At 39.7% G+C, this 16,858-nt stretch overlaps 1 protein-coding gene across 1 annotated transcript in view; it reads left to right on the top strand.

Annotated features, from left to right (window-relative positions):
• The window catches only part of BIRC2 (baculoviral IAP repeat containing 2), a 23,422-nt gene that overhangs the window by 636 nt on the left and 5,928 nt on the right, over positions 1-16,858 (top strand). Inside the window, exons 3-6 of the mRNA XM_049641309.1 lie at positions 1-16; positions 108-207; positions 3,550-3,628; positions 4,227-4,275. The exon at positions 1-16 is cut by the window's left edge and continues 5 nt beyond it. Coding sequence (XP_049497266.1) covers positions 1-16; positions 108-207; positions 3,550-3,628; positions 4,227-4,275 — 244 coding nt within the window. The remainder of the gene's footprint in view (positions 17-107; positions 208-3,549; positions 3,629-4,226; positions 4,276-16,858) is intronic.

Raw genomic sequence — 16,858 nt, 5'->3', positions numbered from 1 at the left:
GGCTTCTATTACGTGGGTGAGAGCCTAGCACAGCTGTGTGTTTTCTCCAGTTCACTTCTGTTTACGTATTAGAACCTGCATGTTGAACTTCGGTCTGTTTTCTTTAGGTCGCAATGATGACGTCAAATGCTTTTGTTGTGATGGTGGCTTAAGGTGTTGGGAGTCTGGAGACGACCCGTGGGTGGAGCACGCCAAGTGGTTTCCAAGGTAATTCTTCTGAAAGGTATTTCTGCACAAAACCCTGTGCTTACAAGGGGTAGACGTCCTTGAGTGGTTTATGTTTACGTTTCAGTATATCAAAGCTGCTTTTATGCCATTGGGGAACATTTTAAAACCCCGAATGTTAGTTAGCATTAATTATTTTGATGAAAAGTGGTTCAGAATGTTCTCTTCTTTTGTAAGCCATGTATTCAGGATGTAGTTTAACTTACTCTTGATGATTGGTTTACCATTTTGGCCCTGCGTTTTATTTATGAGGTTCCCATTTTGCTTTAAAGAAATCTTAAGGATTACAAGGATATGTAAAATAGCACGAAAGAACATACATAGGAAAAAAGGAAAAAGAATAAGAAGGGACGTAAGATGATTTAGAGAAGACCTAAAAATACATAGAATAAAAGCTGATTGAGTTTGGTTATGATTGTAAATTATTTTTTTCTCTACGGTTTATCTTATTTTTTTTAAACTGTATTTATTTATTTTGAGAGAGAGAATATGCTGGTCAGGGGCAGAGAGGGATGGGGATAGAGGATCTGAAGCAGGCTTTGTGCTGACAGCAGAGAGCCCAGTGCGGGACCTCGAACTCCGGAACCGTGGGAGCATGACCTGAACTGACATTGGATGCTTTACTGACTGAGCCCCCCGGGTGCCCCCTTTACGGGTTATCTGTGATCTGTTGCTCATCTCCTGTTAGTCACGGTGTCTCTAGTGGTGTCTCTTGTTTTATACTGTCGCCTACAAAGAATTGAGAGGCCCTGTTGTTAGTGGAAATAGAACTAGAAATTTTTCGTTTTTGAGGAGCTGTGTGACCTTGGACGTCGTGTGACCCATTTGAAACTCTGTCCTCATCTCTATAATGGGGGCGTTGGATTAGACAATTTTTTTACATTGTGGTTAAGAACACATAACAAAATTTATCACTTTTACCATTTTTACCATTTTTAAGTCTGTAGTTCTGTGGCATTAAGTGCATTCACATCGTTCCTCGTCATTACCACCCTCCATTTCCAGATTTTCTCACCTTCCCAAGCTGTCATCTGTACCCATTGCTCCCACCAGGACTCTCCTTCCTGTCTCTGAATCTGACTGAGCTAGTTACCTCATGTAGGTGGGATTGCACAGCACAGTGTTGTGACCTGTGAGTGCCTTTCACAGTAATGAGTCGTCTCTTGAACCCCTTGAAGAAATTGAAACATCCTTTTGTCATTTTTGTGTGATACAGTAAAAAACCTGAAGTAAGAAATATTTTATTATGGATCAGTACATTGTTAAAAGTTGTGTTTTAAAATTTTATCTTTAAATTCATAATAGAACATTTGACTTTTTGACTCTCAAAGTGACCTATATCTTGGTTAAGTTACGTATGTAGGAAAAAGCATATTGTCAGAATTTTAAATGATTTGATTATGCCTAGCTCCAGGGGGTTGTGTACACGTAATTTGAAATTTAATACTGTATGAAAAAAACAAAAACAGCTTTCCTGTTCCAGTGTTTGAATTACTGCATTTTGTCCTTTATAAAGTAAAACCAAACCAAACCTTGGTTTATTTCTGTCATTTGTGTTTTTAGATGGCTAAATAAGGGAAAAGACAGGGTGCTTTTAGTAAACCGTCTGAAAACAGCAATTTCAATTGGGGATAACCTTTAATCTCAGTAAATGAGAAACCAAAATGGATTAATTGCTAATCACTGTATTGTAACGGTTCATTCGTCAAATATTTGAGTGCCTGCTGGTTGCTATTGTAGATACGGGAGACATAGCAGTGACTAAGACAAATCTGTCTTTATCAAATTTATTAGAGGAGGGGAGATACGTTAACCAGGGTTCATTTTACTTCCTGCTGTAATCATCAGGAATATAAATTGATTGGTCCCAGAATAAAAATAATTTAAAACCGTGTGAAGACCGAGAACATAGTGACAACCAGCTGTTTTATCTCATTGACAATAAACTTAAGTTTTGAGCAAGCCTGGATGATGTCTGTTGATTTTACCCAGTCACCAGGTGAAGGGCATTTGGGTTTTTCTCACCGTGGAGCGATACTGAATAAAGCCACTGTAAACACTTGGGAACATACGTTTTCCTTTTGCTTGGGTGGGTAGTTGGGCGTGAGATTGGTGAGTTGTATGGCAAGTTTTAAATTCCTGAGAACCCCTCTATTGTTTTCGGAAGCCCGCCCGCGGTGTGGGAGATCCCCAGGTGCTCATGTTCTTCCCTGCGATTGGTATCAGCAGGTGGTTTTATTTTAGCCGTTCTCGGAGGTATGTCGTGGTATTTCGCTGCGATTTCAGCGAGCATTTCCTTAATGGTTAATGATGATGAGCTTCTTATTTGTCATCTACATATGTCTTTTGGTGAAATGTCCAAATCTTTTGCCCATTTTAATTTTTTTTTTTAATTATTAAGCTTTGAAAAGTTCTTAAATTCTGGGTACAAGTTCTTTATCAAGAGTGTTTTGCCAGCTTTCAGCTTGTGGCTGGTCTTTTCATTGTTTTAACAGTGGGTTTTAAGGATGGTAGTTCTTCAGTTTTATCTGGATTATGCTTTTGATCTCTTTGCTAAGAAGTCTTAATTGACCTAGGGACAAGAGAATTTTCTACTGTTTTTCTTCTAGAAGTTACATTGCCTTAGGGTTAAAGCTTAGTTCTGTGTTTCTTTGTTAGTTGACTTTTGCCTGTAGTATGGCAAACAAAGATGGAGGGTTTTTTTTTTTTTTTTTTTTTTTTTGCAAATGGATATTGAGTTGTTTAGAACCAATTTATTGAAAAACAAAAGGAATGGAATGCAGGTTACTGGGAACTTCTTTAACAAGTTGTGGTTTGTAAGCAAGAATTTGGGAGACACTGTATGTAGATAGAAATACTTGCGTATTTTTTGGAGGGAGGGTTTGTGCTTCACATGTAATCACATATAATGGAAGAACGGACCCTGGAGAAAGATCATTAGTTACTTTGTTGTGAAAGACTATATCTTAGAAATACCAAATTACAGTTTCTGTAACTATGTGAAACCCCAAAAGTGAACTGACCAGAACAGCATTTTTCAAGGTTTACCTTGTGCTCCCTTTGAGTTTCAGACCCTTTCATTGTTGTTGTGTGTTAATGTGGTTAAATAGAAAATACCAGAATGCATCAATACGTAGTAAGAGTTAGTGTTATACGAGGATTTTTTTTTTCTGTTTGATATGTACAAATGCATACATATTTGTGTTGTGATGTAAAATATTTATACTCGGGGACACAGAGTTTGAAAGCCACTTGTCTAGAATGATCAGGTTATATTTTTGGTATATAATACTTGTTAAAAGTAATTTTTCTCCTTTTTTTTAGGTGTGAGTTCTTGATTCGCATGAAGGGGCAGGATTTTGTTGATGAGATTCAAGCTCGATACCCTCACCTTCTTGAGCAGGTGAGTAAGTTATATTTGGCAACACTGAATTCTCTTAAATAATAATGACCAAAAATTATTATGAATAATATTTACATCTGTTTTCCTGTAAATTATGGTTAATTTATATCCAATTAGTGAGATCTGTAATTTTACTTTTTGTAACTACGTTGTTCAAGGCTTTTTAGAAAAGGTTTTTTGCTTTTAGTCTTTTGAAAAATCATTCTGCCCCTGTACAGATTTGTGGTGCAATTGGAGGAGGATCTGTAGTGTTTCCTCTGTCTTTTCAAGAAAAAACAAACCAACCAACTTGTTAGGAGTTTGGAATCACTGACAGTGACCTAGCTGAAATACACCTTTTCAGTGGAATGAGAAGCCATTCATATTTGTTCCTCCTTTCCTGAAACTACAGAAATACTTGAACTTTAATTTGGAAGTAGGTGAAGTTTACGGGGATTTTTATGATGGTTAAGGTGAAACAAAGCAAAGTAAGTTTATAAATTATCTAGTTGTCAGATGATTATGTACATTACTTAAGGTACACTGATCTTAATGGTGCACTGTTCAAGGTTGTTTGAGAGTTCCGATTTTACCTATTAATTTTTCTTTTGTTTCGTAGCTTTTGTCAACCTCAGATACTCCTGGAGATGAAAATACTGATCCACCAAGTATGTATGAAAATATTCCAAATATAGAATGGACATTTTTATAAGAATGTTAAACATGAAAGGATGTAAAGAGAATTTGATTTATAAGGACATAGGAAAAAGTGTGGGGAAGTTAACAAATATGACGTATTTACTAAGATTCATGACCCTTTTAGAAGATTCTGGCAGGTATACTAATCTTTGTTCTTAAAGTGCTGACGTTGCAACTGGGGAGACCAGACACCTGCAGAAGAGACCTGAGCATCACAGGTAGCTCACAGGTACCAGATTAGAGGTGTGAGCAATACGCCCTCCGTAGAGGGGAAGCTTGCCACGAGCTGGTGTTTTTGAAAAGGGTCAGTTGACATGATGGAAGACTTACGCTACATGTTAGTTATTTATGAGGTATGTAGTATTCTAGTGCAAGGATAGGCATTTAGTTAACATACGTAAGTTACATACGTTAGTGTGTCCAAAATAGTGAAGGTGACAGTCCATGGTTTCTGCCCTGCACTGAGAAAGGGGTGTTCTGTTGGTGGCACGCCACTGAAAGGAATATTGTCAGAATTAATGAGGTGACCATGATGCATATGGGTCTTGGGAACCATGACATGGGAGGGTTGTTGAGGATTTGGAATTGGTGTTTGACATGATAACTCCTTCCTGTATGTTAGAACTGGAAAAGCTACCGGGGCCGAGTGGTCTTGGGCCGCCCTGCCGTGATTCCCTCAGAAAATGGCATTGCCTCTCTCCCTAAGTTTCGACACCCTCTTCCCTGACTTCCTCGCAGCTCATAGCCTTGCTTCATGGGTGCAGAGAGAACTCCGTCTCCCCTAGCAGAGTCAGCGTCCGCAGTCCATCCTAACGTCTCCTGTCCATTCCCTCTTGAAAGAACTGAGGCCAGCTCTTGCACTTGGCCTTTGTCCTCGTATCTCAGACCTGCTGCCGGTGTTAAGATCTTGGCTTGGGCAGTGATCTTCCCTTTCTGTCTCCAAGTTACTTACTTCATCGTGCAAACTTCCTCTGCCATCACCGCCCTAAGAGGACCTTTTCTTGCACCTGTGTTGTCTTCTAGCTGTTGTCTCACTTCTTGGCTTCCTTTTACAACAAAGGAAGAATTTAATCTGAGCTTACGCTCTTCTTTGTCATTTTTTCTTCAGCTTACTCGACTGTAGGCTGTTCTTGTCATGGTCACCAAGAACCACCAGCTCGGTAAATGCACTGATCTGTCCTCAGCCTTAGAAATGTTCACTGCTTCATCCCTTTCGTCTCAGCTTTATTGGGATGTAATTGACATGCAGCACCATGTAAGTCTAGGGTGTGAAGTGCACAGTTGAGCCACATGAAGATGAACACATTGGTCTCCTCACATAATTTTAGTTTTTTTGTGAGATAGGAGCATTTAAGGGTTACTTTTTTAGTGACTTCAGAGTGTGTAATACAGTGTTGTCAGCTGTCGCCAATACACCGTTCATCAGATCCTCACAGCATACTCCTCTGATAAAGTCCATCCGTGTTGCAAACGGTAGGGTTTCCTTCTTTTTTATGGGTTAATAATACTCCGCTGTGTGCGTGTGCCTCCATTTTCTGTATTCATATCTGTCGATGGACACTTAGAGGTCGTCATGAATTGGCTGTTGTGAATCCTGCTGCAGTACACACGGGAGTGCAGATAAATGTTTGAGAGAGTGATTCCATTTCCTTCCGATACATATGCCGAAGTGGGATTGCTGGATCATTGGGAAGTTGTGTTTGTAACGTTTCCAGGAATCTTCCATGATGTTATCCACAGTGGCTGCATCAATTTACATGTCCACCAACAGTGCACCAGGGTTCCCTTTTCTACATTCTTGCTGGCACTTGTTATTTCTTGTCTTTTTGATTCTAGACATTTCAACAGGTGTGAGGTGATACCTCATTGTGGTTTTGATTTGCATTTCCCATTGATTGGTGATGTTGAGCATCTTTTCATATGTCTCTTGGCCATCTGTATGTCTTTGGAAAAATACCTTCAGCTCCTCTGCCCATGTTTAATTTTTTTTTTTTTTTTTTTTTTGCCTTGGAGTTCTGGGAGTTCATATACTTTTCGATATTAACCGCTTCTCTCATACATGTTTGCAGATACTTTCTTTCACATACTTCCGGATACTTTCTTGCAGATACTTTTTAGTTTGATACAGTGCCCTTGATTGGTTTTTGCTTTTGTTTTTTGTGCTTTTAGCGTCCTATCCAAAAAATTCTGGTCACAGCCAGTGTCTGGGAACTTTTTATCTGTATTTCCTCCTAGGAGTTGTATGGTGTCAGGGCTTATATTGAACTCTTTAATCAATTTCGAGTTAATTTTTGTGGTGGTATAAGGTTTGGGTCCAGTTTCATTCTTTTGCATATGAGTCTCTCGTTTTCCCAGCACTTTGTCGAAAAGACTCGCTTTTCCCTGTTTGTTTTTGGCTCCCTTGTGAAATATTAGTTAACTATATGCACGAATTTATTTTTTTTCTGAGCTCTCTGTTCTGTTCTATGGGCCTTAGATGTCTCTTTCATGCCAATACCATACTGTTCTGATTCCTCTAGCTTTGTGATTAAGTTTGAAATCGGGAAGTGTGATGCCTCCAGGCTTGGTTGTTTTTTTTTTTTGTTTTTTTGTTTTTGTTTTTTTCCTCCCTGATGATTGCTTTGGCTGTTTGGGGTGAATTTGAGAATTTTTCTTTTCTATTTCTGTGAAAAAGTAACATTGGGATTTTGATAGAGATTGCATTGACTCTATAGATGGCTTTGGGTAGGATGGATATTTTAACAATATTTTTCCAGTTCGTGAACATGGCATATCTTTCCACTTACTTTTGTCTTCCGGTTTTTTGTTTATTTGTTTTTTTAAATCCGTGTCAGTGTACAGATCTTTAACCCCCCGGGCTAAATATTTTTCTTAAGTATTTTATTGTTTCATTGAGATACAGTTGCTTTAATGCTACTATAAATGGGATTTTTTTCTTTCAGATACTATGTTGTTAGTGTATAGAAATGTGACTTTTTAGTTCTACAGCTTTGTGAATTTGTTTATTGTAACTTTTTTGTTGGAGTCTTTAGGATTTTGAATATGTAAGATCATGTCATCTTCGAACATACACAATTAAAACTTCGTTTTTATTTCTCTTCTTGTCTAATTGCTATGGTTAGGACTTCCAGTACTAATAAAAGTGGTGAGAGTGGATACCCTTGTTTTATTCCTGATTTTAGAGGAAAAGCTTCTAGCTTTTCACCATTTAGCATGTTAGCTGCAGGTTTGTTATATACGGCTTTCATGTTGTGTCCTTCCATGTCCATGTTTGTCCTTTCTATATGCAATTTGTTGAGAACTTTTGTTCTGAAAGGGTGTTGACTTTCACATTCAGATTTCTCAAATTTTGCATCTATTGAGTATTGAAAGGATCATGTGCTTTTTATCCTTTATTCTATTAATGTTGTTTATCATGCTTACTGATTTGCATATGTTGAACTATCTTGCATCCCTGGGATGAATCTCACTTCATCATATATGTGATCTTTTTAATAGGCTGTTGAATTCAGTTCGGTAGTATTTTGTTGATAATTTTTTTTAAGTTTTTATTTAAATTCCCTTTAACATACGAATAGTGTATTAACATACACTAGTTTCAGGTGTACAGTATAGTGATTCGACACTTGCACACATCACCCGGTGCTCATCATAGCAAGTGTCCCTCTGCTTATCCCCATTACCTGTTTTCCCCATCCCCCCACCCACCCTTACTCTGGTGACCATCAGTCTGTTCTCTGTAGTTAAGAGTCTATTTCTTGGTTGGCTGTCTGTTTATTTTCTTCCATTTTCTTGTTTGTTTCTTAAATTTCACGTGAGTAAAACCATACGATATTTGTCCTTCTGACTTACTTTGCTTAGCATAATACACTCTAGGTCTTTCCATGTTGTTGCACATGGCAAGATCTCATTCTTTTTGATGGCTGAGTAATACTCTATTACGTATACATACCACATCTTATTTCTTCATTGATCAGTTGGTGGACACTTGGGCTGTTTCCATAATTCAGCTGTTGTTGATAGTGCTGCTGTAAACATTGGGGTGCATCTATCCCTTGGAATTAGTGTGTCTGTATCCTTTGGGTAAATACCTAGTAGCACAATTGCTGGATGGTAGAATAGTTCTATTTATAACTTTTTGAGGGACCTCCATACTGTTTTCCAGAGTGGCTGCACCAGTTTGCTTTTGCACCATCATCAGTGCAACATCTGTTGTTTTCTGTGTTAATTTTAGCCATTCTGACCAGTGTGAGGTGATACCTCATTGTGGTTTTGATTTGTATTTCTGTGATGATGAGTGCTGTTGAGCATCTTTTCATGTGTCTGTTAGCCATCTGGATGTCTTCTTTGGAGAAAGGTCTATTCATGTCTTCTGCCCATTAAAAAATTTTTTTTAATGTTTATTTTTGAGAGACAGAGTGTGAGCAGGGGAGGGACAGAGAGAGGGAGACACAGAATCTGAAGCAGGCTCCAGGCTCTGAGCTGTCAGCACAGAGCCTGATTTGGGGCTCGAACCCACAAGCCACCAGATCATGACCTGAGCCAAAGTCGGACGCTTCACCAACTGAGCCACCCAGGTGTCTTCTGCCTTTTTTCTTTTCTTTTTTTTTTTTTTTTTACAAGTTTTTTTATATGTTTTGGACACTAAAGCTTTATTAGATAACGTCATTTGCAAACATTTTCTCCTTTAGGTTGCCTGTTAGTTTTTTTGATTGCTTCCTTTGCAGAAGCCTTTTGATGATGTCCCCATAGATTATTTTTGCTTTTATTTTCCTTGCCTCAGGAGACATATCTAACAAGTTGGTATGGCAGATGTCAGAGGTTGTTGCATGTGTTCTCTAGAATTTTCATGGTTTCCTGTCTCACTTTAGTCTTTCATCCATTTTGAATTTAGTTTGGCTGAAAAAGTGGTCCAGTTTCATTCTTTTGCATGTTGCCATCCAGTTTTCCCAACACCATTTGTTGAAGGGACATTCTTCTTCCCATTGGATATTCTTTCCTGCTTTGACACAGATTAATTGACCATATCGTGGTGGGTCCATTTCTGGGTTTTCTATTTGTTTCATTGTGCGATGTGTCTACTTTTGTGCCAGTTCCATAGTGTTTCCATTACTACAGCTGTGTTATAGAACTTGAAGTCCGGAATTGTGGTGTTTCCAGTATTGTTTTTTTGTGTTTTTTGGTTTTTTTTTTGTTTTCCAAGGTTGCTTTCGCTATTGGGGGTCTCTTGTGGTTAGAGATTGCAAATGTTTTTTTTTTTTTTTTTTTTTTAAAAATTTTTTTTTTTCAATGTTTTTTATTTATTTTTGGGACAGAGAGAGACAAAGCATGAACGGGGGAGGGGCAGAGAGAGAGAGGGAGACACAGAATCGGAAACAGGCTCCAGGCTCCGAGCCATCAGCCCAGAGCCCGACGCGGGGCTCGAACTCACAGACCGCGAGATCGTGACCTGGCTGAAGTCGGACGCTTAACCGACTGCGCCACCCAGGCGCCCCGAGATTGCAAATGTTTAGATTGCTTTGGGTAGTTTTGACATTTTCACAATATTTGTTTTTAATGATCCTTGAGCATGGAATGTTTTCCCATTTCTTTTGTCTCATCTTCGGTTTGTTTCATCAGTATTTTATAGTTTTCAGAGTATAGATATTTAATCTCTTTGGTTAGGTTTATTCCTAGGTATCTTATTCTTGATGCAATTTTAAATGGGATTGATTCCTGAATTTTTCTTTCTTTTTAATTATTGATGTATAGAAATGCAACGGATTTCTGTACATTGATTTTGTATCCTGTGACTTCACTGAACTTGTGTATGAGTTCTAGCAGTTGTTGGCTGGAGTCTTTTGGGTTTCTATCTAGAGTGTCATGGTATTCGCACATAGTGAAAGTTTGACCTCTTCATTGCTGATCTGGATGACTTATTTCTTTTTGTTGATTAATTGCTGTGGCTAGGACTTCTAGTACTGTATTAAATAACAGTGGTGAGAGTGGACATGCCTGTCTTCCTGACAATAGAGGGAAAGCTCTCAGTTTTTCTTCCTTGATTATGATAGTAGCTGTGGGATTTTCATATATGGCCTTGATGATGTTGAGTTGTATTGCTTCCAAACATACTTTATTGAGGCTTTTTTCATGAATGGATGTTATATTTTGTCAGATGCTTTTTCTGTATCTGTTGAAAAGATCATATTGTTCTTACCTTTTATTAATGTGGTGTATCAAATTGAGTGATTTGTCAATATTGAACTATCCTTGCAACCCAGGAATAAATCTCACTTGATCATGGTGAATGATTGTTTTAATGTATTGTTGGATTTGATTTGCTCATATTTTGTGGAGAATTTTGCAACCATGTTCATCAGGCGCATTGGCTTGTAATTATCTTTAGTGGAGTTTTTGTCTGATTTTGGTATCAGGGTAAAGCTGGACTAATAAAAGGAATTTGGAAATTTTCCTTCCCCTTTTATTTTTTGGAATAGTTTGAGAAGAATAGTATTCACTCATCTTCAAATGTTGGTAAGAACTCACCTGGGAAGCAATCTGGCTCTGGACTTGTGTTTGTGGGGAGTTTTCTGATTACTGATTGAATTCCTTTGCTGGTTATTGGTCTCTTCAAGTATTCTATTCTTCCTGTTTCAGTTTAGGTAGTTTATATGTTCCTAGGAATGTATCCATTTCTTTCAGGGTTGTCCAATTTGTTGGCATATAGTTGTTCATCATATTCTGTTATACTTGTTTGTATTTCTGTGGTGTTGGTTCTTTTTCCTCTCTCATTTGTGATTTTATTTATTTTTAGGTCCTTTCTCTTTCTTTTCTTTTTGATAAGTCTGGCTGGGGGGTTATCACTTTTAATTAAGTTTTTCAAAGAACCAGCTCCTGGTTTCATTGATCTGTTCAATTTTTTTAGTTTCTATATCATTTATTTCTGCTCTGATCTTTATTATTTCCCTGCTTGTGCTGCCTTTAGACTTTGTCGTTCTTTTTCTAGCTCCTTTAGGTGTAATGTTTGGTTGTATGTTGGAGATTTTTCTTGCTTCTTGAGCATGTTCTTTTTTTTTTTTTTTTTTTTTTAACGTTTATTTAATTTTAGAGGAAGAGTACACGAGCATGAGCAGGGGGGAGGGGCAGAGACAGGGGAGACTGAGAATCCCAAGCAGGCACAGGCCTCCATCTCAAGAATTGTGAGCTCATGACCTGAGCTGAAATCAAAGTTGGGTGCTTAACCGACTGAGCCCACCCAGGTACCCCTGGTAGCATGTTCTTTAACCTCCATGTATTTGTGGTCTTTCAGTTTTTTCTTGCGGTTGACTTCTAATTTCATAGCAGTGTTGTCAGAACACATGCATGATGATCTCATTTTTTTGTGCTTGTTGATTTGTGACCTAATATCTGATCTCTTCTGGAGAATGTCCCATGTGCACTTGAAAAGTATGTGTATTTTAAGAGACTCTTAAATACTGAGAACAAACCGAGGGTTGATGGGGGGTGGGGAAGAGGGGGAAAGTGGTGATGGGCATTGAGGAGGGCACCTGTTGGGATGAGGTCTGGGTGTTGTATGGATACCAATTTGACATTAAATAATATTTAACATATAGTTCTGTTTAGATGATGTGTCCATTGATGTAAGTGGGGTGTTAAAGCCCTCTACTATTACAGAACTATAATCAATGAGTCCTTTTCTGTTATTAATAGTTTTATATATTTGGGTGCTCCCGTGTTGGGGACATAAATATATACAGTTGTCATCTTGTTGATTGTCTCCTTTGTTATGATATAATGCCTTTCTTCATCTGTTGTTACAGTCTTTTGTTTAAAATCTAGTTTTATGTAAGTAGTGCTACCATTTCTTTAGACATTTAGACCGTTTTCTTTAGACGCCGTTTGCATGATAAATGTTTCTCTATCCCCACTTTTTAAAAAAATTTTTTAAATGTTTTTTTATTTATTTTTGAGAGTGAGCGAGAGTGAGAGCGAGCACAAGCAGGAGAGGGGCAGAGAGAGGGGGAGACACACAGTCCAAAGCAGGCACCAGGCTCTGAGCTGTCAGCACAGAGCCTGACGTGGGACTTGAACTCATGAACCGTGAGATCATGATGTCAGCCAAGTAACCGACTGAGCCGTCCAGTCGCCCCTCTATCCTGCTTTGAATCTGCAGGTGTCTTTAGGTCCAAAAGTCTTATAGTCAGCATATAGACAAGTCTTGTGTGTTGTTGTTGTTGTTGTTGTTGTTTAATCCATTCTGATACCTTATTTGTTTTTTGTTTTTTTTTTTTTTACTGGAGACTTTAGTACATTTACATTCAGAATAATTGTCAATAAATAGGAATTCAGTGCTTTTTTATTACTTTGTTTCTGGAGGTTTTCTCTGTTCCTTTGTTATCTTTGTCACTTTTGGTCTCTCTTTCCACTCAGAGTCCCCTTTAATATTTCTTGCAGGGCTGTGGGCAGCGTTTGGTCCCTGGCCTGAGTGTAGCGAGTTCTAACGATGTTTACTCTGGTCTGCTTGTGAAGTGAGACCTGTCACCACCTCCATTGGAACTAAAGCTCTGCAGAGCTCTCTGGTTCGGAGATGTGGTGTGGGTGGGTGTTTTCTGTGTGGTGTGGGCAGGTGTTTCTGTCTGTCTTCTGAGGAAGGAGTTGCCCACACTGGGATTGAGGCAAACCTGACTGAGAAGGGTAGTACTGGTAGAGCGCAGGGGCGTGGGATCTGGTGTAAGCAGGTTAGGCAGCCAGTGTGGGCGCTGTGCTGTTTACTGCAGGTGGCTCTCTGTTGATGCTGAGAGGCAGGGGAGGGAAATGGCAGCAGCTGGCTTCTTTTTCCCCTGGGAGGGAGCTGGCTGCTTTTTCCCCTGTCTCCCAGAATGCTGCCTCACAGGTAAGCCACGTGCCCCAGGCATTTTTCAGATCCTGTTTCCATGCTGTCTGCCTCCAGGTTGTTTGCCTGCCTTCTCCCCAGGTAACTCTTAGGGGCTCCATCTCAGTCAAGCCCTCTGACCTTTGAAACTCCAGGCTTTAAGCCCTCCTGGTGGTAAGAATTCATGAAAATCAGCCCCTCTTATTTTCCAAGCCAGTGGCTTTGGGGAAACATTCTCCTTGTGCATTCACCTGTGTGTTCCCCTCTCTCTCTCTCCCTTCTCTGCGACCATGCCCAACCACCCCCCCCCCCCGCCCCCCCCCCCCGCCCCCCCCCCCCGACCCCGCGTACCCCATCCCCCCCCCCCCCCACCAAACCACGTCTGTACACTTGTTACCTTCCTCAGTTGTGATTTCTTCTCTCCCTTGAGTTGTGGAGTTTGTTCTGTTAGTCTTTAGGTTGATTTCTGGATATGGAGGATAATTTGATAGTTACCTAGTTGTGTTGGAGGGATGAGATGAGCCTGGGGTCCTCCTACTCCACTGCCATTTTAGCCCTCACCGTCCCCAAGAATTTTAGTGTCTGTGTTCATTAAGGATATTGGCCTGTGGTTCCTATTCGTGTAGTGTCCTTATCTATCTTTAGTGTCATGCTGCCTCATGAAATGAGTTTAGGATTGTTCCCTCTCTTCATCTTTTTGAAAGAGTTTGAGAAGGATTGGTGTTATCCTTTTTAAAATATTTGGTAGAATTCATGAATTCAGTCATCTAATATTTGACTTTTCTTTGTTGTGAGGTTTTTATTACTGCTTCAGTCATCTTAGTTGTTATTGGTCGGTTCAGATATTTTATGTTTTCCTGATTTCATTCGTGGTTAATTTGTAGGTTTTTAGCGATTTATCCATTTTGTATAGATTGTTTAGTTTGTAATGTTCACAGTAGTCTCTTAGGATCTTCTGCATTTTTGGATGTGTTTTAATGTGTCCTCTTTCATTTATAATTTTGTATGAGTCTTTTTTTCTAGGTTAGTCTTGCTAGAGGTTTGTCATGTTTTTGTGTATTTTTTCAAAAACAACTGTTAGTGTCACTGTTTTTTCCTATGGTCTTTACAGTTTCTGTGTCACTTACTTCTGCTCTAATCTTTAATATTGTCTTCTTTCTGCCCACCATGGGCTTAGTTCATTCTTTTTTTGCATTCTTTTTTGTTTTTTGTTTTTTAAAAAATATTCAACTGTTCGGTGTCTTTTAGTTAGAGAACTTAGTTCATTTACATTTTAAAGTCATTACTGGTAATGTGAAGACATTTGAATTCCTTTGTTCATTTCTTCCTCTCTGGCTGCAGTTCTTTTTAATTTATTTTTTGTAGTGGTATGCTTTTAATTAATTTTTCTTTACATTTTGTGTATCTATTCTAGGTTTTTTCTTTGTGTTCACATGAGGTTTAACCTAAAACAAAGTATAGATGTAAGTCTGTTTTAAGCTGGTAACAACTTACACTTTTATTATCTTTACCATACATTTTACACTGTTGATGCCATACTTTATATCTTTTCCTATTTTGTATCTATTCAAGTTATTTTAGCTATAGGTATTATTTAGTTATTTTTTAAGTAGGCTCCACACTCATCATGGAACTTGAACTCACAACCCTGAGATTAAGACCAGAGCTGAGGTCAAGAGTCGGATGCTTAACTGACTGAGCCACTCAGGTGCTCCTAGCTATACTTAACTATTATTACTGTCCTTTAGCTTTTATACCAGAGGAATGGTTACATGGTAGGGAATCCTGAATTTGACTGATTGTCTACCTTCACCAGTAAGTTGTGTGCTTGTATATGTTTTCATGTTACTGAGTGTCCCTTCAGCTTGCCCAACTCCCTTTAGCATTACTTGTGGGGCAGGTCTAGGGTGAATAACTCCCTCAACTTTTGTCTGGAATGTTTTTACCTTTTCTTATTTTCTGAAGGACAGTTTTGCAGTTATTCTTAGTGTGGTTCTTGTCTTTTCACTCTTTAATGTATCCTGTCAGTCTCACCTGGCCTGCAGGGTTTCTCCAGAGTCTGCAGGTAGCCTGAGGGTGCCCCTTGTATACAAGGAGTCTTTTTTTCCCTCAGTTTTCAAAGTTCCCTCTTTATCTTTGACTTTTAACATTTTGATTAGTGCCTAACTTAGAGGCATGTTTGGGTTGATCATGTTTAGGGTTCTTGGATTTTACTGTTGCTGGGTATCCATATCTGTCTCCTGATTTGGGACTTTTTAGTTATTATTTCTTTAAATAAGTTTTCTCCTGCTTTTTCTCTTCTGGAACCCCTGTGATGGGATATTCACTTGTTCGGTGGTGTCCTGTAATTCACATAGGCTTTCTTCACTTTTTTGTTCCTATAACCGGCTAATTTCAGATAATCTCCCTTCACTCTCAGATTCTTTCTTCTCCGTGGTCAAGGCAGTTACTAAAGACCTGTGCTGAATTTTTCAGTGTATTTTTCAGCCCTAGGATTTTTTTGTGTGTGGTTTCTGTTTATTAAATTTCTAATTTTGTTCACGTATTATTTCATTTAGTTGCCTTCCTTTGTTCTCTTAAATTTCATTAAGTGTAAGATGGTAACAAATTGTAGATCTGTATTCATTTCTTTGGGGTAAATTACTGGACCTTTATTGGTTTTCTGTGGTGTTGTCCTTTTGCCTGTTTTGCATGATCTGAGTAGCATTTCCGTGGTGTCTGCATTTGAAGGAAGAACCTTCTTTTCTAGTCTTTACACTGGTTTTTGGCAGATAAAGACCTTTTCCTGTCTTTTCCCTTGGCCGATGCTTGGTTGGAGCCAGTTTCAAAGCTGTTGCTAGGTCTGTGGTGGAATCCGTGGCTGGTCTTGTTTCCAGCGGCTGGGGTTGGTATGGATCCTGTCTGGTCCATCCCTTGTCGGGCGGTACTGCCTCCAGTGCCAGTACATTCTTCTGTAGGATGTTGGGATAAGGGTCTGCTTCAGTGTCCACAGTTGGGTCCTCAGACAGCACGACCGTTACCATATACACAGATGGGTGTGGCTCCCTCTGGGTCCTCGGGAGGGCTCCTGTTTGGTCACTGATGGGTTCCTGGGTTGGCGGGACTGGCCCTGGACAGTGGCTGAGAGGGGTTGGAACTGAGTCCCAGGGCTGTTTCAGGTCCTACAGCCAGGATTGAGGTCTGTAGACCTGGCTGTGGAGACACAGGTGGCCTTGTCTCCTGCTAGATGGCTTGGCGGGCAGGACTGTTTCCTGATTGCATTTGGAGGCTGGAGCCGTTTCAAGATCTTCTGAGGTGGAGACAGGAGTGTCCTGTGCCAGTTGTATTGCTGTGGACCGAGACTAGGGGAGCTGGAGCCAAGTACAGGGGTCCCTCAGGCACTCTAGGTGTGTACTGGGGATGTCTCTTGCTGGGTCCCGGGGCTAGCAGGCCTGTCTGCAGATTGCAGCTGGGATAGGTTGGAGCCTCCTTACGAGGTCCTTTCATAGTCTGCCTTTTGACTGAATTCGGTGTGTTTATCTCTCGTGGCTCCCAGACTATGCCAGATCCAGTTCACAGGCAGTTTCAGTGTCTACAGACCTGGAACTGAGGTCTGTATGTCTCTTTGCCAAAGCATGGGTAGGCCTAGCTGCTCCTCATTCTGTGTGTGGTGTGGTGCTGGTGCAGGGTCAGGCCGTGTGGGGTGCTGGTGTAGGACCAAG

Source organism: Panthera uncia, chromosome D1 (genome assembly GCF_023721935.1).
Source record: "Panthera uncia isolate 11264 chromosome D1, Puncia_PCG_1.0, whole genome shotgun sequence".
NCBI classification, from domain to species: domain Eukaryota; kingdom Metazoa; phylum Chordata; class Mammalia; order Carnivora; family Felidae; genus Panthera; species Panthera uncia.
The sequence above is the reverse complement of the archived record's forward strand: the minus strand, read 5'-3'. Positions and strand labels throughout refer to the sequence as shown.